General features: G+C 35.4%; 1 protein-coding gene across 5 annotated transcripts in view; it reads left to right on the top strand.

Annotated features, from left to right (window-relative positions):
• The window catches only part of LOC114478866 (microtubule-associated protein 4-like), a 126117-nt gene that overhangs the window by 51380 nt on the left and 50367 nt on the right, over nt 1-24370 (top strand). For 4 of the 5 annotated variants that reach the window (XM_028472174.1, XM_028472176.1, XM_028472175.1 and 1 more), the window contains 4 exons: nt 2553-2639; nt 4285-4362; nt 5269-5517; nt 11830-13095. In XM_028472174.1, coding sequence (XP_028327975.1) covers nt 2553-2639; nt 4285-4362; nt 5269-5517; nt 11830-13095 — 1680 coding nt within the window. The remainder of the gene's footprint in view (nt 1-2552; nt 2640-4284; nt 4363-5268; nt 5518-11829; nt 13096-24370) is intronic. The other variant, XM_028472178.1, reaches the window with a different exon arrangement.

Genomic DNA, 24370 nt, shown 5'->3' with positions numbered 1-24370 from the left:
TTTAATTCCTACAGTTGTGTTCAATTCCATTATAAATCTTGTAAAAAAATATTTCTGTATTAGTTAAACCCCAAAGGTTGAGCCCCTCCTAATGTTTGAACTCTTCACCTTGTAACGTCTGGTCTGGTTCAAGACACCAAATGTTGATGTAGCGTTTTATATAAAATTAATATGTAGCTTACTTGTCTGTTCTTTATATAGCACAGTATTACAGCTGTAAACGGACTCCAAAACAAAGCTCTCAGAAAACACTCTAAATGCCAAATCCTGCAAATCAAAACATCCTGAAAACACATATTTATTAATTATTCATAATAACCACCATTACACTGACTGAAGCCCAGGGCTATAAATGTGTCCTTAAGTTCTTTCTCTTCACAGAGAAAAGCAGAAAACTGCAGCTTATGCACTCAGTTGAGCCAAAGCAATATTAGTATTAGAGATGAGATGCTTTTGTCCTGATTCGATTCTATTATGATACTCGGGTGGCAATAAAATATATACTGTATATATATCAACTACATGTAGTGCTAAGGTATGATGACATATGCAGACCTAGTTAAAAATATAAAGAGAGGGAGAAAATTCAAAGAAAATATTAAAAACTCGATTCAGTGAGAAATACTTAATATCAATATTTAATACTGTGACGATAAAAACAAAATCCGGATATATCATGAATTTATTTTTTTTTTTTGTCTAAGTCTAAATTACTTTAAGTATTAATATTTTGGGGCTCAATTTTGGAGGCAGATTTATGTCTATTATTTAAAAAAATAAAATAAATTACTTCAATTAAAAAATAAAAATGAATCACACTTTTTTTTTGATTGACATTTGTACATTTTGATTGAATAATAAAGACACAAATGTACTGCCTATAATATGGCCCAATACAAAAAAGATGATTTTTTTCAAAGTTTTTTTTTGATTGAAAAGGTTTTTTTTTTTTTATTCAAAAAGTTTTTGCTTTTTATTGTAACTTTTTTTTAAATATTGAATGATAAATACACAAATCTACCTTCATACTCAATCTTATTATTTATTGCTGAGTAACAATCTTGTTAGTTTATTTAATATATTGGTCCTCATGAATGTAAGAAACTTTAGATTAGTTATTTGCAACATTTTCTCATATTTTTTATGATTAAATATTGTATATAAAACTTTTGATTTTCCTAAAATCTGGACCTGTGATCATCTATGTGCACACATACAGTTCTCCATACACTACTATCAACCGGCATGAACAATCCACAGTCCATGCTGGTTGATAGCAGGTGTTTCCATGGGAACTGCCGATGCACTCATCATCCCCGTCTTGTGTAACCATGACGATAGTCCCCCACAGCAGCGTGTTGTGTCTGCTTGCTTCACTGTCAAAAAACCTGCAGACCCTCTCACAGACAGACTGGCTTTAGGAAGTGGGATTGGCTGACGGGGCACAATGACAGAGGGCATCGCGTTTGTCAGCTGGAGGGGCAGAGAAAGTTTAAAGAAGGCATTACTGTGATGTTCGCTGAGCACAAACATAGGAATCATTCATGTGTTTGGAGCTTTACTGGCAAAATGTCTTCTGAAATGTTACATGTGAATCAAGGAATCAATGTTTCTCCTATTTTTGAGACATCTGCAAACACACCAATGTGATTATAATTTGATGGAAAATGAATATTCTTTCTTTCTTTAAAAAAACATAAAAACATGAAAAATTATTTTCTTAAAAAACAGTTCTATGCTACGGAAGCGTATTGCATTGACTGAAAAAACTTTTTTCTGAATAATTAATTTTTTGGGTTTGTTGGGTTTTTTCGGACTAATTTTTTCTGTTTTTCATATACAATTTTTTTCCCTCTTTTTTGGTCTATTTTTTTCAGCTTTTCAGTGATTTTTTTCTTCTTTCTTATTTTTTTTTTTTTCGGACAAATACATTTTTGATTTTTAAGAGTAATTTTTTTCAGTTTTTTGTACAAATTATTTATTTGTTTCCAGACTAATTTTTTTCAGTTTTTCGGACAAATTCTTTTAGTTTAGCTAATTTCCTAATTATTGAGATACTTGGAAATCTAAAAAGTAAATTAATTTTTTTATCAAATTAACAAGCCGGCCATGTTTGCTCTCAAGAAAGAAATAAATGCATCTGTTGTTTCAAATGCCCAAGCTCAGAAAAATGTAGGAAAAAATTTGCATGAAAAACAGAAAAAAAACATGAAAAAATGGCTAAAAAACAAACTAAAAAAATACATAATTCATCATTTATTTTTTTTCCAAGTGAATGCAATACACTTCCTTGCTATGCCTACTTTGTCTCTTTTTTTTTAACTATTACATTTATTTTAACACAATAATATATAAACTAGCTTTGTTTACTTTTAATCTAAAACTTTTAAAGCTGCTTTAATACATTCTTAAGCAGGTTTTTCTAACTGAAGATGATTATTTTGAGGTTTTAATGAGAAGATATTTTCCTTACAAAAGCTATTGCACCGTCTCGGACTAATCAGGAAGTCCAGGCTCATGATGATAATAATAATGTTCTTTATCTCCTTTAGGTCAAGGGTTAATGTCATCAATGATGTCATCAAGTGGACGCCAAGACCCGCCTGGACAGTCTGGCTTCGGACCCGACTATCTGTCAGGTGAGGGTGGAAAGAGTTATGTACTAAACGCATCATAGTTGAATTGTATTGCATTGCATTGTTTTATGATAATGTCAAAATAAAGCTTTAAAAACACAAACAAAAAACATTAGACACAAATTTGCAGATCAACTCTTTATCTCAAACCTACTGAAAGTTCTTGAGGTTGCTTCGTTTGTTAAAAAAAAAAAAAAACATATATATATAAAAAAAATTAAGTTTACATTTAAATGTCAAGTTCCTTCTAAAGGTTACTGAGCGTCTCACCTGAAGCAGAAAACAGCTGCTGTACGAGCGTAACTAAAATGGTATTCATTGTCCCTGAATTGCCAAATACTTTATAGGGTTACACTAAAGTTTGTTCATCAAACATGACGTCAAATATCAGTGTTTTTGTGTTTACTAATTAAAAGACGGTCCTGCTTTCAAAATTTTGCCCTTTTGGACGTGACATGATTATTATAAATATGATTATCTCTGTATGTTAGCTCTTAGTTATTGTGCCTCAAGTTAATTGGCTGTAACAAATAATTTACACCAATCTGCTTATTGTTGTCACATTAGTAGAGCCTCCAATTTTTCGTTTCAAAATTTCCACAATTCCGTTTCTGCGTCAGTTTATACATTTATGTTTTGTTTCCATTTCATCAGCTTTCTCTAATCAGATGTCATTACAGGAAATCTTGAAATCAAGCCAAGCATGTTTAACTCATTCACTGCCAGCCATTTTAGAGCATTTTGACTGATTTTTAGACACCCACAGAGTATTTTGTACTATGATAATCAGACTAGATTCTGAAAGATTAGACTCTCTACTTTCATCATAAAACTCACGATCACCACACTCTCAATAGTCCACTTAGTTCCACACATGCTCTGGTCGAGTGTGAGCTGCTGGATACCTCATAGTATCTCTTCGTAGCACCATTTTCTGTCTCATAAACTCCTTTCCTCCTCCTCTGAGCTCTGTACATCATGGCTAATCTCTCATCCAAAGGTGCCATGCTGCCACCTACATGCCACCAGTTGGTCACTACATCATAGTACAAGCCTGATATTCACAGGATAACTCCGTCACACTGTCTCCTAGCAACCCCAGTCGAAAAACACAATTGATGTATAATTACGTCAATGGCAGCGAGAATTAGGATTTGAAATGACGTAATTTTTACGTCAATGGCAGTGAGTGAGTTAAGACGGTTAATAGAGCTAATTAACTATTGTTAAGCAATGAAATTTGTGGAAAAAAGTGTGCCACCCTTTACGGACGTTATTATGGCCCAGTTATGGTACAGATTTTCGAAATATCAATAAGAACAAAGGCAAAATGCGATCTGGCACTACCTTTTTTTATACTATTATATTGCGAACCACCCTAATGTGAGGGTATATTCAGTGTCAGATTGCAAATTCAGTTTGACTTTATGAAATAATAAATAAATACAAATTATTTAGAAGAAAAAAATAACAATAATAATATTGTTGTTTTAATTTCAAGAAGTGAATTGGCTGTTTTCTGGAGGCCCTACATTTGAGCCTTTCTTTTGAATGTATTTGGTTTATTACGCTAAATAATTGCTATATTTGAATGACTCTCTCTCTCTCTCTCTCTCTTTCTCTCTCTCTCTCTCTCTCTCTCTCTCAGGGCCAATGATGAGTGGGATGTCAGATCAGTGGAGCCTGAACAAGACAAAGGACAGCAGCGTGCCTGACTCTTTTCTAGGTCCACTTGTCTTTTCTATCTTCTTCTGCACATTGACCTTTCACTATAAATTTAGCCACGTATCGATATAATGATCCTTTTTCTCTCAATTAAAACATCAGTGGCTTCTCGAAGATACAGTCATTAAAAACCACTTGCTTGTTGTTTCAGTCTCATCTACCATGCCCATCTGTGCATTGGGTTCTTCCTCCCACTGATGATTTTTCCCTTACTTGTATTTGTCGTTGGGACAAATAATAACAAGTGCATTTAACTCAATTCATACTTTTTAAAAATGGACTTTTAAGCTATTAATTTCACCTCTTTTTTATCTAAATCACTGCACGCTGACAAAAAAAGTAATTGTTCTGTTGTTTTAGCCACATTTTCTATATTGTTGATGAACAATATGAAAATATACTTCAAAATGTGCAAACTATGAATCAGCAGAAATGTGTCGAGTCACTGTTTTTGAAAAATTGAACATCATTAAAAAAAGAAAAAATAAGCTACATTACAAAGACACAAAATGCCAACAAAATTGCACAAAAGGACAGAAAAATACACAAAATGACAACAACACAAAAATATAACAACAACACAAAAATATAACAAAAACACACATGATAACTTGAAAAACACACAAAAGGGGAACAAAAATTTGCCATATTGACAAAAAAAAAGGCAAAATGAATTAAAAACACACGAGATTTTTAAACCCCCCCCCAAAAAAAACAAGAAAACCCCCACAAAAGGACTACAAAGACAAACCCTTTTGTTCTTTCCTGTATTAATGCTCAGATTGGTCATTATTATAAATGCTAACATAAATGTTGATAATGTGGCCCTCGGATCAGACAGTTGGCATCCCTTATTAGCAGCGCTGCGTCTCGGTTGCTAATGTTTAGCTTTACTGTGCTCCCTCAGGCTTCTCCCAGTCTGGAATTGGGGGCCCTGTGGGGTCCGGCCTGCCACCGTTTCAGACCAGCATGACCCCCACCCTTGGGCAGACTGGGTTGACTGGGATGGCTCCAGTTATGGAACCCCAGAAGACTTCAGCCCTGTTTGGTGTGGAAAACAATGGCACCACTAACACTAGTGGGAGCAGCCCATTCAAAAGCAGTGATGTGTTTTCAACTGGTGGACCAGGACTCCCCTCCATGGACCACTCTGCAGGTATCACTGGAACGTGTTGGGTTGCATGTGGGACTGTGTGATCAGAAGATGGGGGACAGAGAGAAAGATGTAAATAATGACAAAGAAACAGACTTCATGAATATAAATATATAAAATATATAAATATAAAATAAATATAATATAAAAATAAATCTAAATTAACTGAATAATTTTACATTTAAAAAAATAAAATAATAATAATAATAATAAATAGTTATTATTATCATTAAATGCATTTTTGTAGCTCATACAGCACCATATGGACCTTTTGAATCACGGCTAAGCCTGTTATATTTTCTGTCAGTCACAAGCAATATTTCACATATTTCGAACAGTTTTAACCTAACATTGTAGAAATATGTGCCTGGTATTTGAATTATTTCACTTCCTTATTCAACTATAGGAACTAATTTGATATCATTTGTTGATGAATACAGAAAATGATCAAACTTATTTGATCCTAAGTTTAGGTTTAGGTATCTGCATGCACGCCAAAGCGTAAAGCAGTAAAATAAACTCAAAAATAATATTATTTTACATTGATTACATTTGTTTGTACGCATTACATCATAAAGGCAAGATAAATTAAAAAAAAAAAAAAATCCCTGCAATGACCTGAAAAATCTAATCCCATAGCATTGAAACAAAAGATTTATAGGCTTTTAAAAGCTTTATCCTGGTGTACATGCTTTCAGCAGCAGAGGGCAGCATTTTCTAATCATTTTCACCATTACATTTCTCTCGCTTCTTCAGGCTCTATTTTCCGCTTTCATCATTTATTTAGTGTTTTCAGGACAGCACTGCGGACAGAATTTTAACTGGTATTCCATCAGTTACTAGAGTGGAAACATCAGTCTCTAAAACCCTTTTAATGCTTGGAGTGTAGATGTTTATTGTAATTAATAGCTGCTCAAAGTGAGGAACACTCTCCTGGAAACAATTGGTTGCCGAGCAACAAGAGCAGAGGACTATGTTGTGCAGCACGTCGTAGCGTTTAGTCTATAATAGATAGATAAATAGATAGAGAGATATTTGTTCTTTCTTCAAACATATACAATACAAAACAATACAAAGAATAAACATTCATTTTAACAACCAAAAAATTTAACATCACAATAGAAACAACTCAATACCAGCTTGCAAACTTATTTTTCAATAAGAGCAAGATATATATATGTATATATATATATATATATTTTAATTTAACATAGACAATGAACTCATTATCTTTAAGTGATCTTCAAGATCATTCAAAACTTTACCACTGCACACAGAAATGCATTTTCTTTTAACATTTGTTCTAAATGTACTTTTTTCAAATGTATAAACCTCTCCTAAACTGCATTCTCCTTCTCTTAGTTTAAAAAGTGATAGAATACCCAAAGGAAGGCTTTTATTTTTTATAAAAGATTTATTGTTCTAGATTTTTTTAAACAGTTCCTTAGTTGGTGTCTGGAATTCCACTATGTATCATTATTAAAGGTAGGGTAGGTAATTTTCTCCAGATACACTTTTTAAGTTTTTGGTTGAAATTGTCTTTATGTCCTGATAGAAATTAAGATCTTAAGTGCTCTGAAAAAGGAACGAAGAAAATCCATCAACTGTAGCAGCTGTAAATCTGTAATAACTTCAACCAGTGGAAAAAAAAACAAACTGTTTTTTTTCCATTTTTTTCCATCTTTTTTCCAAAACGAACCCTTTTTTTTTAACCAATCACGTCTCCCTGTCTCCCTGCTCATTATCAATCTCTCACATGCACAAGCTCACACTGAAAGCGCGTCACCGCTGACAGAGTTAAAACAGAGTTTTTGGTCACGTTTTTTAACATATATAATGGTAAAGTTTATTGTTTACTTACTGCTGAATAAGACAATGAAGTTTCTATACAATACAAACGCTGAGCTGAGCTCCTCTTCTGCAGCAGCTGGGTGCATGCATGTGAGTGAGACGCAGCACAAGGGGAGGGGCGAGGGGGGTAAAGGCGGAGCCGTCGGGGAGGCTACATTCAAAATCAAGCGAGCTTTTGAAAATCGCCTACCCTACCTTTAATGGTCTCTTTTGTAATTTGATTAATGGATCTACATATGTTTTACATGTATGACCCCAGTTTTCTGAGAAATAGGTCAGGTAAGGCCATGAAGCAAGTTCAGACAGTCGCCAATAGTTTTAGATATTTTTTTCTAATATGTTCTATGTGCGATAATCTGTAATAGGTGGATTCTATTTGTAACATTTAAATAGTGACATGCAATATGTGCAAATGTAATTTAAAAGGCATGTAGAAATATAGTCAGAAGGTCAAGTCTATTTCATGAACTGAAGACAAAACAGATACGATGTGACAGCCTTCAGCTAAACTGTTAAACATTTCATTCAAAATATGATTCATTTTTTTTCTGCTCTTCCTTGTTGAATGGAGCACTAAACATAGCTGTGTTAGTTGAAAGCCAACTAATAGTTACATAACGTTACTATTCTAGCTTGGCTGCAATTAGGGCAGATGTAATGCATGAGTAACAAACAAGGCTTTGTACTTTAGTTTCTACACCTTTCTTTTAAAAGTGGGACGTTTGCACAGGAAACTTTTATCAAGCTTTCTGAGGCTGCATTAACCGAAATAACATTATGACTTATTTTATTTATTATTGTTATCATAACAGCTCAGACTTGTTGAAATATGGACTTCTGATGATTTGTTTTGTTATCAGACACTATGCTCCAGTAAGTCCAAGTATGAAGATAGGTTTGTGTCTTTATTATTCAATTAAAAAAAAAATTCTATCAAAAATAAGTTTACTTCAATTTAAAAAAAAAACAAAACATTTTTGATCATAGAAAAAAAAGTGTTCCAATGCAATTATTTGGGTCTCAATTTTTTTATTAATTTTTTGCATTTGAATACGTTTTTTCTTTGATTGAAAATATTTATTTTTGATTACAGTAAACTTCTTTTGATGGAATTATTTTTGTTTTTTGACTGAATAATAAATACACAAATCTACCTCTAAGTCCAAGGACAATTTATTAAAAAAAATAAAAATTATTATTATTATTATTATTATTAATATTATTATTATTATTATTATGTACTGATCACACATCAAATAGTAAACTGCAAACTGTAAGAGAGAAAACATGTTAAGGTTTCATTGATCGCTTTGATGTGACACATCAAAGCGATCGGCAGACACTTTTGAGGAAGTCTGACAGTTGACAGTTGAAACGTGTCAGGAAATCAAAGTAAATTTCCTAAAAAAAAAAGTTGTCTGAATAAATAAAACCCTAACATATTATTTTAAAAAAACTTTCTGCAATTATTACCGTAGTAAGAGAGAAATCTTTGAAAATTTACTATGTCATCACCTTGTAAACACACAAAATGCTATTTTTTGAGAACAATGATGTAAAAGCCCCCATTCACACACACACACACACACACACAATTTTCATTTACCATCTACTTTAATTCAAATTTCTTAACAGTGACAACAGTGAAAATAGAACAGGGTCTTTTGGAGCCAGGGTTTGATTGATCTGTGGTAAAAGTGTTGGGTTGTGTAAAAAAAAAAAAAAAAACACATTTTTCCCTCACACTTAATTTGTCAATCATTAATGTTTCATCATTGATGTACTTTTTGGCCTTTGTAGCGGATTCCAGATTAGGAAGTAATTCCATTATCCCATTAAATATTGAAAGCATCCTGAGCTGTTTTTAGCTGTGGGAGCATCAGGTCACAGGGAGAGAAAATAGCACCTTTAATCATTTTTAAAAAAGGCTGGAAAAGGAGCCTGATTTAGAAAAGAATGCGCATTATGTGGATTCCCATTACTTTTATAAATGATGTAAGCCTAAAGCATTGCTGTAGATGGAACAATGCAACGTAAGAAAGGAAAAAAAGAGTGACAAAAAACTGAATAACAGTTCTGTATGGTGTGTTTTTATCTCTCTGTCCCACTCTCTGAACAAACACAGCATTTGTCAGCAGTTATTCAGAAAAAAAGAATGTTACTGATAAATAATGTAAAATATTGACAATGATACAGATGAACACTTTATTCCCCAAAAAGGAGAAAATGAACTCAGATAAAAATGAGAACGTTTCAGTGCAAGTCTGCATTTTGTGTGTGTGTCAAAGCATGTGCGCGCACACCATGTTCATGTTTTGTGTGTCTAAGTTAAAGTCAAAGCAAACAAAAAAATCACTCATTGTGTCATTTTGACACATTCCATCGTGTCCTCATGTATGTTCATTCCTTGCTGTGATTGATTTTATTTTTTCCAGACATGCATGCATGCGTCCTACTTCAGCCATGCATGCTGGTCCTCATATGTGATGCAGCAGATTGACTTTTAAGTTTCTTCAAAGTTCTGTTGCCTTTACTGTATGTTCAGATTGTGTTTGCTCCCTTTAAATGTAAAGTTCTGTGAATGGTGACGATAATGCAAAAGTTTTTAAAACGATGCTAAAGCTTGATAAATGATGCAACACTGATACATTCAGAGTTTGGATGATTTTAGGACACTAAACTAAATGAAAGATGAGAATTTTTCTGGATTTTTAAGATTGCGCAACAAAACACAACAATATAATCGGTTATTTTTTTTGATAAGTCCCTCATATTTCATCAAGTAGGTACAAAACAAGGAGATAATCACTTATGAGTTCAAAATGTACAATTAGCCATTCATAATTAAGTAGAATATACCATTAAAGTTAGAGTCACTGTTATATGCAATAGTCACATTGATTAAACGATACAAGTCGCCTTCATTTAAAGACAGCACTAGTCACTGCAACTATAGAAAGATTAAATAAGGTTGTAGTATAAACTAAGGGTGTCCCGTCCCAATATTAATATATATCAGCAAAAAAAAACTAAATTCTCTGATTATATCTACTGCATCAAAATCTCTGATATAAAATGTATTTTTTTATTAGATTTCTTGAGGCTATTTTTCTCAGCGTCTGCTCATTTTTATTTGTGTTTCTTTGTTGTTGTTTTTACATTGTAGAATAAATGTATGCTTAAGGTTAAATTTAGGCGACACATTGGTTAATAATTAACGAGTCAGTTTTTATAATCTTGCAAGAAAGATTTTTAACGCGACGAGAAACTTGTTGAGTTTAATCTCGCAAGATCTCGTGGCATGAGATCTCGTCACGGTCACACCCCTAGTATCGATCAATATGCAAAGCTGCAATATCGGTAACGTGTAATAAGTAGAAAAAGTCAGTTGTGAATTAATCGGGACATCTCTAGTATAAATCAACTACATGTATATCTGTATTTCTCCATTAGAAGCCTTATAGGTGCAGAAAATGTTAAAGTTAGTGGAGACGATTATTTTCTTATTAGATAAAATCATAGTTTAGGTCATAGATCAATAAATCAAAGATCATTTGCTCGAAAAAAAAAAAAAAAGATGTAAAAGGTTGAAATCGCGTCAAAAAAGTTATTTTTTTTCTCTCTTGTAAACACCCGGTTTGGTGACAGTCAGCAAAGTTTTGCGCATTGCATTGTGGGATGTGGAGTTCCGGAGACGGATGATTAGAAGTGTTTTTACTCATTCTTACCTTGATTAGTGTGTTGGCAAGTAGTAAAGATACTTGACTCCACATCCCATAATGCAATTCGTGAAACTCTTCCAACAATGTCAATAAATGGTGAAAAAAATAACAAGCTTTCAAATGGAAATTTCCACCTTTTACAATTTTTTGAGAGCAAATAATCTTCAATTTATTGATCTATGAGGTTGTATCTTTGTCTAATAAAAATATATATATGGTCTCCAGCAGCATTAAGTATTACTTTTTTATGAACATCAGTGCCACTGATAGTCAGCCATATAACTGTGACCAAATTTTCTTGAAAACTTAGGGTAGCTGGATGCATCTATTGGCTATTTGACCCCATACAGTTTTTTGAGGTTTGGATGTTGAACACTTCTCCCTCTACTAAAGAACCATCATGTGATAAGAGGGTTGTTCAGTAAATGAAGAATCTGGTTTATTTATATTTTATAGTGAAGGTCTTTTTAAAAGTAGCCAAAAAAGTGATCATTAACTGTTGCCTGAATTTCACTTTTCATACCATATTTGACCTGCATGCAAGTAAAAGGACACGTAAAACAAACAATCACAGATAATAATTGAAAACTATACAGTTGGCAAATTTGTCAAGATCATGTATTACTGCAAGGCTAGAATAGAAAAATGAAAACAAGCCATCTTTAGTACCCACGCTCCGATGGCTTTTTGGCAGGTGTTTATCTTACACAGAATGTGATTGGTTCCCTCCCCCCTTCGGCAGCTCCCATCCTCTCTCCCAGCGGCTCAGTGGACGACAGCAGTCCTACATCCTCCAACTCTGAACCCCTCAGCCCTGAGAGGGTGGGGCTCGGGGTCGAGTCCGGCAAACAACAGCAGCGACGTCGCAAGAAGAAGAAGAAGGGCCGCGACGAGGTCTACGACCTGTTGGATAGTCAGGAGAATAATGTCGGCCATTCCGTCAAGCACGGGATGGTGATTAAGGGTGGAAGGGAGCCTGAGGACGATGAAGATGAGGAGGAGAACTGGGAGTGGGAGATCAGGGAGAGTGGAGGAGGGGGGAGGGTAAAGGGGAGGAAGACTAAAAGTCGGGCGAGAATTCCAGAGGAGTGGGGGGCTCCCCAAGAGCCAGTTTCCCCTACGCCGGCTGTAGTTGCTCCCAAGTGGGCAACGGCTGCCAACTCTGAGATGGATTTCCGTCCCAGCTCTGTTCTGTCCTCTGCTTCTGAACAAATCCCTCACAGTGTCACCAACTCTCATGGTGGCCTAGCCGATTTGTCATCACGGTCCTATGAGCCCATGTGTGTAGATGACTTTCCTGTGTCTGTTAAAGATGGCCAAAAGGTACACGATAAGAACGTTTTGGCTGGCAAACCCAACGCTAACACGGCAACAGACAGTGCTGGCAAAAAACCTGGCATAGCCGGAGATATCGCTGGAAGTCTAGCACTAATGACGGGGGAGAACTTAAGCCCAGTATCTCAGACCTTCTCTTTTCTTGATTCAGTCCTCCAGACTCCTCCCGGCTCCACCCCTGACTCACAAACCACCACCCCAATCACACATACTCCATCTTTTGCCACCCCTTCCTTTAAGTCCAGTCTTTCAGAAAACACCAGCTCTGTTTTCAGCCCCTCCAAGAGCACGTCAGACTTTCCTCCCACCTCAACCTCATCCACCAACCCCTTACATTCAGGCCTTGCCGAAACCAAACTTCCCACAACTGGAACAGGCCTCAATGTTGATGCAAAGCCCTTTGTACCATCGGGAGCATTTGTGTCCTCCACTCCAGCTCCTGTTTTAGTTTCGACAGGAGTCCCTGCTCCTTCTCTTCTTAGCACAACGACCGCTCCCTCTTTCACAAGCGAAGTCTCGGCCACTTCCTTATCAAACACTCCCCCTAAAAGTGCCGCCATGTCCCATAGCTCAACCACACCCACTCCCTCCATCACCCAGGCTGTCCCTCCCTCCCTCCCTGCACAATCAAAGCACCAGGAGTCCTCGTCGCCACAGCTCCCCTCATTGGAAGGTTGGTTGAATTACAGGGAAGATTATCAATAACATGGTTACCTTGAACTAAAACTGAAAGACGAGGTTAGAATAGTAGGAGTTGGTAGTGTTTGTGTTCCTTTGTGCATGGCTCTTTGCCTTTTGATTGAGAACCACGTCTTCTGGTCACTCAACGACTTTTCTGTAAATTTGCGTTACCCAGGGCCCGACACATACATACAGAATGTTGTTAATTTCAAGTTTTTTTCTGAGATCATTTTTTGTAATGCGGATTATTATTAATAATCAACAGTGATCTCAAACATTTGACAGATGTATTGTGTTGGTCGGGCCCTAAATTAACAAAAAACCTGCCAGGATTAACTATTATTTTATCTGAATTGAGGCCCCCCCTCTCTGCTTGTCTTTGTGTAACTGATACTCTGCCCGTAATAACTCTGTTACCTGCTATCTTTGTTGTTTTTGATAGCTGAACTACTGTCCATGCTTGCTCCACTGTCTAGTGTCTCGTACGTCAGCTACCTGTGTAACCTTTCCCTCTGTCTCATTTTTGTGTCTAGCAAATGCAGACTTAAGCTGAGACTGCATGGCAAAGCTACTTTGCTAATGCTTTATAGCTTAAAAAAAAAAAAAAAAAAAAGACTTAACTAAGTAGAAATTGGAAGGTCAAAAAACCAAACTATAATAACGTTAGACAAAGGTCCCTGATAACATGCAGCCACATATGATATAGTTTTGAATTTATTCAAAACTAGATGTATGTCTTAATTAAAATTCTATTCACGAGATGGATTTACTTTAGAATATATGTTCCCTTCATTTTCTTGACCGAACGAAGACATTAAAGCAATATTTAATGTAAAAAGTCAGAAAAACATTGCTTTGTTCTAATTTCATGTTATATTCTCAATCAATTATTATTATTATTCCGAGTAAGAAAATGGCACTTTTCAACCGGCAATAATGGCTAAGGTTAATGTTCGTTTATACAGGGGTTGAATTAATGTTTTGCTAATATGTAGCACACTAATGATGCTCTCATTTGGTTTACGCTGCTCATTATTATGAGTTGGCTTTAAATTCAGAATCATTAGTTGTAATAATAAATAAAAGCCTCAGAAATGCTTGTTCAAAATCAAAATTGGCTCTGATGTTGATAAATGCTGAGTTGTCTTTCTTTGTATTAGGTTTTAAATGGACTAACATGGTTCTTTATTCTCTCCCCTCCTTTTTGTTTGTTTGTCATCATGCTATCAATGACACCGCTACACTGATCAGGTAAGGTGTCTTTTCTTTTTTGTGAATAAGTAAATAGATTATTGGCTTGTTGGTCCATTTTGCTCTGCTTTTTCATTTTAACACAACATTGATTAATTGAAAACATGTAAAAACCCTTATCATTGTACCCTAAAGTTTACTATTTCTTTGTTGTTTTGTTACAAGTATAAAATATTAAATCCAACCAATGAAATTCACCAACAAAAGGACAAAATGTAATTTAAATGAAATAATTATATTATGTATAGATTTCATATAGTTACTTAGAGTACATATGCTTTATCTCAGCTCCATTTATGGTTGCATGACACATATTTATTTATTTCAAATCCTTTTCGACTTAAAGTTTTAATATAATGATATAATGGGTTATTTCTTTTTTACATATATAAACTTTATTAATATTATATATTCAAATTATCACACTATTAGGGGGAAAATATTTTTGCCTGCCTAATAATGTAAAAAGTTTTTAACTTTTTTGGCTCTGCATCTTGTTACCTTATTGACCTTGTTCCATTTTGGGTCGTTGTTACAGATTATGCTCTACAAAGTCCTCCTTTAAGCTTTTATGTGTGATTTGTTAAAATTAGACCTCCATACACTATAGGGGGAAATGATGATCGCATCTGTGCTAAAATTTAGCTGTGATTAGCCTGTTGGTCATAAAAATGTACTATAGATATAAATATAACTCGATGTAGTGTGTTTTGTCGACTTCAATAGAGCTATGATAATGCTGAACATCACACACACAAAAAAAAAAGTCTGAGCAACCTAAACCTATAGCAGTGTAGAAATAGAAATTAGGTCAGGTTTTTTTTTTTTTTTTTTTTTCTGTGTCATGCCATGGTAATTATTGGAGTCAGTCAATCTGTTCACATATTGTACGTTTTGCAGCATGAAAATACTGAACTATACTACTATTATGTCCAACATTTCATTTAGACACAATTATTCTGATTGGATTTATTTTTGCATTAAAATATGAGCTACATAACAAGAAAATGGTTTATACTTCTGTATCAGAGGGAGGATAATGTTTGAAAAACGACCTCTATCAGTAATGTATATTTTTTGCAAGCAAGGCTAAAGGAACGCTTAAGGCACTTGTCAAACTCGTGGCCTGGGGGCCAAATCTGGCCCTCTGGAACCTCCAATTCTGCCCACAGGAGAAAGTCATAGACAAAACATGAATCATTGTGTACATTTTCCACAAATTCAGCTGTAGATATCTCCAAAAACAAATGCAAATGGGACTCACAGTTTTCCCTATGCTTATAATTCATGACGGCTGTTATTTTTATTTTCAAATTGTTGAAAGATCTCCCCATTTTTATAAAATGTTTGGAAAATTATTCAACAAAAATTCCCCAAATTGAAAACAAATTGATCACAAAATCAATGAAGTTTAAAAGAGAACATCCTGCAGGGACTGCAGTCACTTATCGCTTGAATAATATTGGTGCCCCACGTATTTCATATTTTAAACTAGTACAGTGCCTGTTGGAAATATGTATTCATATAGTGAGAGCTTAAGTAGAGTTGGCAATTATGGCCAAATGAGTATGTGTTTGAAGGTTGGATGTACAAAGAGGTGTACATACAAAGTAAAATAGCGTGTGTGATTTCCTTGGTTTAATTCTATGGGATATGAACATGACAAATTGGTAAATAAAGTTTGTACCAATGTTGCTGCAGTTTAGGTAGAATCTGATAAAGACACATACATTTGTACAAATGAAACTATTTATTTTGCATTTAACATTTCTTAGTGCAGGGGTGCTTATCATCCAAGGTTAGTAATTAATTAACAAACAGATGTAACTTAGCGAGCAGACTGAGAATAACTTCATCTATAAATATGCTATATGTATATCAGCGTGAGTGCGGCTGCTCAGACGGCCCTCCACCCTCTGCGGTCTAACCCTCCATCCGGTGTAACCTGCGTTGATTCCGCTGTGATTTTAAAATAAAATGAAAATAAACGTTTTGAAGCATAATCACCAAATCAAGAACAGTCAAAAAGTATGTTTCCTCAAAAGAGAAGTCCACAGGAGCTCAAAACGTGTGAAAGAGCCTTAAACTAGTTCCTTAAACTACGTCTGGTGCTACTCCAGGTCTTCAGCGATTGGCTGTGGCCGCACACGTGACTCTAACTCGCCCCTGTGATTCGCTCTGGCACGCACCAGAGTGGAGCTGTGCAGTGATTGGCTCTGGGCCCACTCTTGACTCTAGTGGCTCTGCTCCACACTCGCGGTAGACAATTCTATGAAATTACTCATTAACTCTAGTATTGCAGTACAAACTAATCTGACGTTGCACAGCTTTGAACCAAGTTGCAGCCAAGTTGCAAGTATGAGCTCTGTTTGCCCCTGAACACCAGAGATATTTGAGGCACAGACACACAGACAGACAGAGATTAGTCGCTTTTATAGACAGATGTCATTTATAGGTAGAAGTGCAAACTAAGGCACATTAATGATGAAGTGTATCTTTTTTTCCACCTAAAATCTGCGGCCCACTGAAGATCAAAGTGGTCCGTATTTGTCCCCTGAACTAAATTGAGTTTCACACCCCTGGCTTTGGGAAATAATGCAAAATAACATTATTATTCTTAAAGAGCAAGTCATATTTTTAGCTATTGATGAACACTGTTTTTCTCGTATCTTCTCTGTCCTTATTTATAGACCTGCATCGCTCTCTCTTTTTTCTTCCAATGAAATATTGATAGAGTTGATAGTTTTACCCTTTTAAAAGGCAAACCCTTTTCCACTTAAATCATAAGACGTATAGTAGTACCATCTTAATATGAGGCTGTTGTTTAGCCTGAGCATCTGTTTGAGAATAAAAAAAATATGACATTACGCTCAGATAAATTGGTTTCCATCCATCTTCAACAGTAAACAGTGACCTGACTTTGTCCTTGAGTTGTTGGAGGCAGAGAAAATGTAGCAAAGTGAATTGGTATAAATTAAGGTAGAACCATCAGGGACCCACATGGTGTGTGTGTGTGCGTGTGCGTGTGCGTGTGCGTGTGTTTGCCTGCCATCGTCTTCTGGTTTTTATTGTCGAGGTTAAACTCTGCACAATAACTCTCCCAAGTGTCGATTGAGAGAATTGCAGCTCTGGAGTTCCAAAGTTTCCTGGAAAGGAAAAACAATCAATGAAGTGAAACCCAAACCACCTCCAGAAGAAAAAAAACCCCACTAACTTATTAACTTATTTAAATACAAAAATATTGAGTTAAAAATCTGTTTTTTAACCTGTTGGATCCTGTTGGTAAAACTTAGATTTGAAACATGAAATTAACATTTCTCATGACTTCATCAGAATTTGTCTGGCTTCTTTTGACTGTTGACAACAAACAGTGACTGAAATATGAAAATGTACTTGTTACTTCTGTTTATGCAACAAAAAGTTACAGACGAGTTGTCTTTATGGACTTCGGTAACTGGCTGTCGATTATTTAGACATGTTGACAGAGATCTAAAGCAGAAACATTAGTTGTTCTATTAGTAATGTTATATTCTCAATCAATTCTTATCCAAGTAAGAAAATGGCAATTTTCAACTGGGAATAATGGCTAAGGTTAATGTTTGTTTATACAGGGAATGAATTCGGAGATGTTTGTCTTAAGGCTCAAACATACTCGGGCGGACCCCGCGCAAAACGGACTCATTGCGGACTGTCCGCTCTCCCCAGACCTTACGTATTTGGTGCACTGAACGCGACTGAAGTGACTAGATTACATTCAAAATCAATGTATATGACGCGACTTCAAGCGACAACTCCACAGACAGCAGCCCCTCCATCCCGCTACAGTGAGACGGCTGCAGCAGGACGTTTCCTCAACTTACCGCGGGAAAAATAAAGCGGTTAACTTCTTGAATAAGCCTACATTCTGGGTGAACTCATCCTTTAGTAACTCTGTAAGTTGATCATTTAAACCGTTAAATCGGCGTGTGTCTATGATATGAAGTCTGTGTAACTACTTTTAGGTTGTCTGAGCTGTCAGTCTTCTAAGATGTTGCCCACACACACACACACACACACACACACACACACACACACACACACACCAGCTCTCACTATTCACCTTCCCACCCATCACAGAAGGAGTACAGCAAAGTACAGTGGTTCCCAAACTGTGGTATGTATACCACTGGCAAAATTCCTCAAGTGGTTCCTGGAACCGCCTACAATTTTAGACTTTATTCATGCATGCGATATTTTAATTATGCTGAAGTAAGGAATTTTAGTTACCATTAGACATGGTTGTCACTTAATTTAAACATTATTTAGAGTGTAAGATAATATGGAAGACTAGCAGTAACTTAACTATGGGAGGAAATGTTCAGGTTTCAACATGAAACACTTTTAACTAATTGTGAAACATGTAAAATTTAATAATTGGGTCATATTTTATGAAAATCCACCTTGCGTTCTTGCAAATATGTCATATTATATATAATATACCACTGACCATACACCAACTCTCATCTGTCCAAATGTTTGAGTGAAAATAAACATTTGAAGATGGTTAATTTACTACAAAAACCTTATTAGCAGTATTAACTCTACTAACTACATCAGTTATACGTATTTATCTTTGTGAGTTTGAATCCTGGAAAGTAAAGTAGATTTTAGATAGAGCTCATTGGTGACTAGAGCTCTGGAGGGCCCCTCACATGGTCCATGCGGACTACCTGGGGCCCGCGGGCCTCATGTTGGTGACCCCTGTGCTAAAGTATGAGCATTGATTTCTTTGCCACTGAACATCTCCCATTGTTTTCTTCCATTTTATTTTCCTATTTGATTTTTTTTTCAGTCACACTTCATTAAGAAAATACTTTTAATTTATTATTTGATTTCAAGGTTTATTAAGATGTATGTGATTATAGAAGCAGCTGTGGCAGCTGTTTGCTTTGTTTGGCATATATCCTGGAAACAGCTGACACCACTGTAAGGTGAGAAAACCTGCAACCTCTGAAGCTTGTTAATGAATTCTGCTGTGTGAACACAGGCTTTTGTTAGCTTTGTATACTGGCATTTCCCTGCCTGGTTTCCTGGAAATTCATCCAAAAGGCTTTTGCATTAGAATTGCATTGACTCTGATTATTATTGGGTTTCTTATATATTCTATACATACAGTATATCCTTCTCAATGTACAAAATACCCATTTTTTGTTATTTTTAAAACACAAAGACATCAGACACTATATACCCAACAACACACACACACACACACACACACACACACGGGTCCCTGATGTATATATACAAAATAATAAAGTAAATAAATAAAGTAATAATAACAAGAAAATTCAACTAAATGCATATATAACATTTATATAAACACATACATATACATATAAATAATAATAATAATAATAATAATAATAATAATAATAATAATAATAATAATAATAATAATAATAATAGCAAAACAACTAAATTATATCAGACAAACAGGTAAACAAAGATAAAGTAAAACCAGTGGAAATACACAAAAATAATATGTACATTTAAATATATAAAGCAATTGCGGTGTGTTCCAACTTGGTCGCTACAACGCATTAATATCCTGTTTCTCAGAACTGTCAAATATACATTAGTTTTCCAATAATAGATGACATATTATTGACTAAGTCTTATTGAAATTGTCTGAACAACCTCTTATACTAATAATTAATGTTAATATTTGTGAGGAAACGTCACTGCTGGCTGCTTTTGGGAGCTTTAATTCAGAGTTTTCCCCTCATGATAGACGCTGACTTCCACTGTGCAGTTGGATCCTGTGTGATGTGTGATGGATGTGTAACGTTGTGTCTCCTGTGGAGTCGCTGGTGCACAGTGGGGCGACAAAACCCTGTTTTACATTCTCTTTTATGGCTGAACGTTCCTCTCACACTAGCACTGCACACTGCAGGATCTCATGATGGGTGACATCTGTATTTGTCTTTGTTTTTATCTTTAGCTTTGTAATGGCATTTTTTTTTATTTACGAGTGTGTGTGTGGGTGTGCGTGTGCGTGCGTGCGTGCGTGCATGTGTGTGTGCAGTTTTTTTGTCCTGCATCTGTTACTTCACTCCAGCCTTTTTGCTGCTTTGGCTCAGATGCTTGAATCTTGCTGCGTCTAATTATATCACAACATACATTTCAAAGCAGGTGTTAGAAGTAGCTGGCATTCATCTCACAGGAAGCCTAAAAAAGGCTTTTTGTTGACTTAACTAATTACAGTACACCCCACATACACAACTGTAAAATAGTCAACTCTTCCATACATTGTCCTACCCTAACTCCCTCTTCCATGTTCCTTTCCCCCTCACTAAAGTGTAACACTGCCCTCTCTTTTTATATTATCCCTCGGGCTGGGCAATATGGACCAAAACTCTTAATATTTTTTTCTCAAAATGGCGATATACGGTATTAATCTTGTTATTTTTAATTCATAAAGTTTTACTAGAAAGACAACTCTGGGTTAAATGTGCTGATGCAAATTCTACACATGCTCATTTATTAACAGCTGCACAACATGTGCCACTTTTGGCTTTTTCTCCTCTATGGGACAGCACGTGTGAGTGAGTTCTGTAGTGTGGCTTGTTGAGGGGAAGGTCTGGGTTAGGACGCACTCAGCAATCCATTTAACTGCTTTCAATGCTGTTCTGAGAAGTAACGAAAGCAACGTCTCATAAAAACAAGTATATTAATGCAAAATACGCCGTTTGACTGTACTCTATGAATAATATTGAATACTTGTATGATGTGATTTGTACTGTGGGATTATATTAATCAAAACAAGAAAGGTGATATTGTAATTTTCTGTATCGGCAAAAATAGAAAACTTGTTATATCTCTGAATCTCGATATATCACCCAGGCCTGATTATCACTTTAGTAAAGTATTTCTTACCCATTCTTAGGGAGGGCTGATGATGCTCACAATTATACAATAAAATAAATGTATTTATTTAATTGCAATAACAAAACATGCATAGCTGTCTCAAAAGGATTGCAAACATGTACAGTGTTGACCTTCGACAGCCTAAGCAGACGAGGTTAAAAAAAAAAAGAAAAAGATCTACAATCAGATGAAGACCTGGGATCTTTTAAGATGATAAAAGATTACAGTCTCTGTGGCAGAAAGTGGTTTTATGTTCAATATATCGAGATTATGTTTCCCTCCATTTACCATAAAACCTTTCATTATGATAGAACATAACATACGGTACTAATTTGTTAAGGGATTTTCACTCCTTTTTCTGTTTTCAAAATTAACGCAGGTTGATTTTTAACCTCCAATTTGTATCCACGCACCCTGTCCAGCTTCCCTACACACTTCTTCTTCTCCTTTTCCTAATCTATCATCCTTCCTTTCCTTGAACTTGTATCTCTTTGCTCTTTCCTTCTCTTCCGTTCACGTCACGTCTTCCAGACTCCCCGTGTCGCTGCGGCACCACAATAATCACTGCATCCTCCAAGAATTAACCGAGGATGGCGGTGGTGGTGGTAGTTGGTGGAAAGGGGGCGTTGTCAAGGAGACAGGAGAGGCGGTTGCCTAGGAAACAAAAGAGACTCAGCAAGTGAGAGAGAGAGGGAGAGAGAAGAGGTGGACTGGGTGTGACAGTCGGAGAGAGGTTGGAGTGTTAAAAATAGAAACGCTCTGACAAGATCTGCCCCTCCTTTTCTCCTTCATCCACCACCACTGACGCTCCCCAACCAGCCACAGGCTAACAGATGTAGCAATAGCATCCTCACTCACTTTTTCCTCCATTTACACTCGTTATTCAGCAAATCTATGACCTTCAAACGAAATACGTACAGTGACCCCTGTAGTTCTCTTGCAGATAGAATACAAAGTAATTGAATAAATATTCTCTGTTTTCTTAAACAAAGGTTTTTAAATTTTCACTATTTCAAATCACTAGGGTTTTAGCAGGTCTGGCTGGTTAGTTTTCTAATTTTAGTTCTCATTAACCTTCAATTTATTCATAGAGGACATCGGTCAAGAAACAAGAAGAAACACTTTTGACTTAAAAAAAACTAAATTGGACTCAGAAAATTGTACAAAACCTACTGGGGGTGCATTTAAATAATCTACACCAGTGTTTACACTAGAGAGAGCGAGAGAGGAAAATTAACAAATGAAAACATTAAAAATATGAGGTTTTATAATGTTTATTTTTAGTTAAAAATGATAATCATACTAAATATTACTAGCAATTCATAAATTGACAACTAAAACACAGAACATATGAAAAAAAAAATACTTACCATTATCAGCAACACACAAAACAACAACAAAGACACACCAAATGAGATAAAAATATAAAAGATCACTAGAAAATACACAAAAATAACAGAGATACAAAATGACATAAGAAACAACCAAACATAACCAAAAACACGCACACTGAGAGACAATAATTTAAATAATACCAATAACACAAAGAAATAAGAGAAAAGTATACTGAAGAATAAGGACAGACAACCAACAACAAAATGACACCAAAAACACACAAAATGATGATGGGAATTATCTTGATTAGAACATGAACTAAAAATACAAGAGTCAGGACCGAAAATTATGAAAAAAAAAAAAAAATATGTATTTGGATTTGTTGACAAGTTTGTTATTTTTACTAATGAAATTGAAAGTAATAATGCAGGAAAAACAGAAGACTGACCTTGACCGTAAATATGACCTTGAGCAAATGTCAAGGTCACACATTGAAAGGAAACGTTGTTCAATGGTACCAGTCTGAGCACTGTATCTCAATTTGTGGACAAGTTATAGGGAAAAAAACGTATTGTTTTGGCTTTGGCTGAGCTTAATCATCCTGATAGCATTGAAGTCTCACTTTGTTAACGCAACCTTGACCTTGACCTTGACATTTTGGCTCCAAAAAAGGTCACCTTTACATTCTTGTCATTGCTCCTATGAGATGAAATGTATGTCATTAGTGCTGCATGAATAGCCGAGGAGGAGTTCTAGGACAAAGGAGTTGCAGAAGAAAAATAATAAGAACTCCTACGAGAACAATGTATTTGGCAAGTTTCAAAGGTCAAATACAGTAAATCTATTCAGGAGGAACTAAATACTGTTTCACTCCACTTATTTACATTTTTTTTCACAGAATTCTGAGCAAAATGTTCTAGTCGGACAGAAGGAGTACCGTACTTCAAAATATAGAGAATGGGGGTATTTGAGCAAAAATAAAAAAAAAAATTGAGAACCAATGGTCTACACAACATTTAAAATGTTTGTTAAATGATCCAGACAAAATCCATTTATTAACATTACCCCTGATAATGTAAATCATCACTTTTTCCAGTCAGACAAATTACAACCCTCAATGCTGCAGATATTCCATAAACTTCAGTACAGCAGACATGACATGATAAAAAAGATATTAGTGTTTTATTAGTTGAGTTAAACACTTTCACAGCAGAACAGAAATGTCACGTCTGACTGTGGCACACCAGTAGCAGTGTTATTAAAGATTGATCACTTTGGCCTTCACTTGATCACAGTTCAATAATAAACCAACGGTTTTGGTTTATATTACACAATAGTTCAGGATTTAAGCATCAGATTGAGTGCAAAGGGGTCAATACTGTCTTTGTAAAGTTTGACTTCAGCTCTGGTCTTTCAGAGATGACGGAACCTTTTTTTTTTTTCTTTTCGTTTGATAATGCAGTTCTTTTCAAACTTGATATCCTTGTCTTCTTCTCTGTGTTTTTAAATAATATTACCTAATATGTTTCAGTCATGTTCAGTCATGCTAGACAAGCTGCATGTGTGTTTGAATTAAAGCAGTGACAGCGGGACATAATCCAGGAAGTGAATAGTTTTATCTGTGTCAGGTGTGTAAGGACTTTGGGTCCGTATTCAAATTAAAAAATAAAACAATAAGAAAAAAATAGTAATAATAATAATGATTTTATCTATTTTTAATGTCTAGGGAAATTATGTAAGCTGCTTGAATGCTGTTTGAAAATGTCATGTTTGTC

Source organism: Gouania willdenowi, chromosome 17 (genome assembly GCF_900634775.1).
Source record: "Gouania willdenowi chromosome 17, fGouWil2.1, whole genome shotgun sequence".
Taxonomy (NCBI): Eukaryota; Metazoa; Chordata; class Actinopteri; order Blenniiformes; family Gobiesocidae; genus Gouania; species Gouania willdenowi.
Note: the sequence above shows the minus strand (reverse complement) of the source record. Positions and strands in the feature narration are given on the sequence as shown.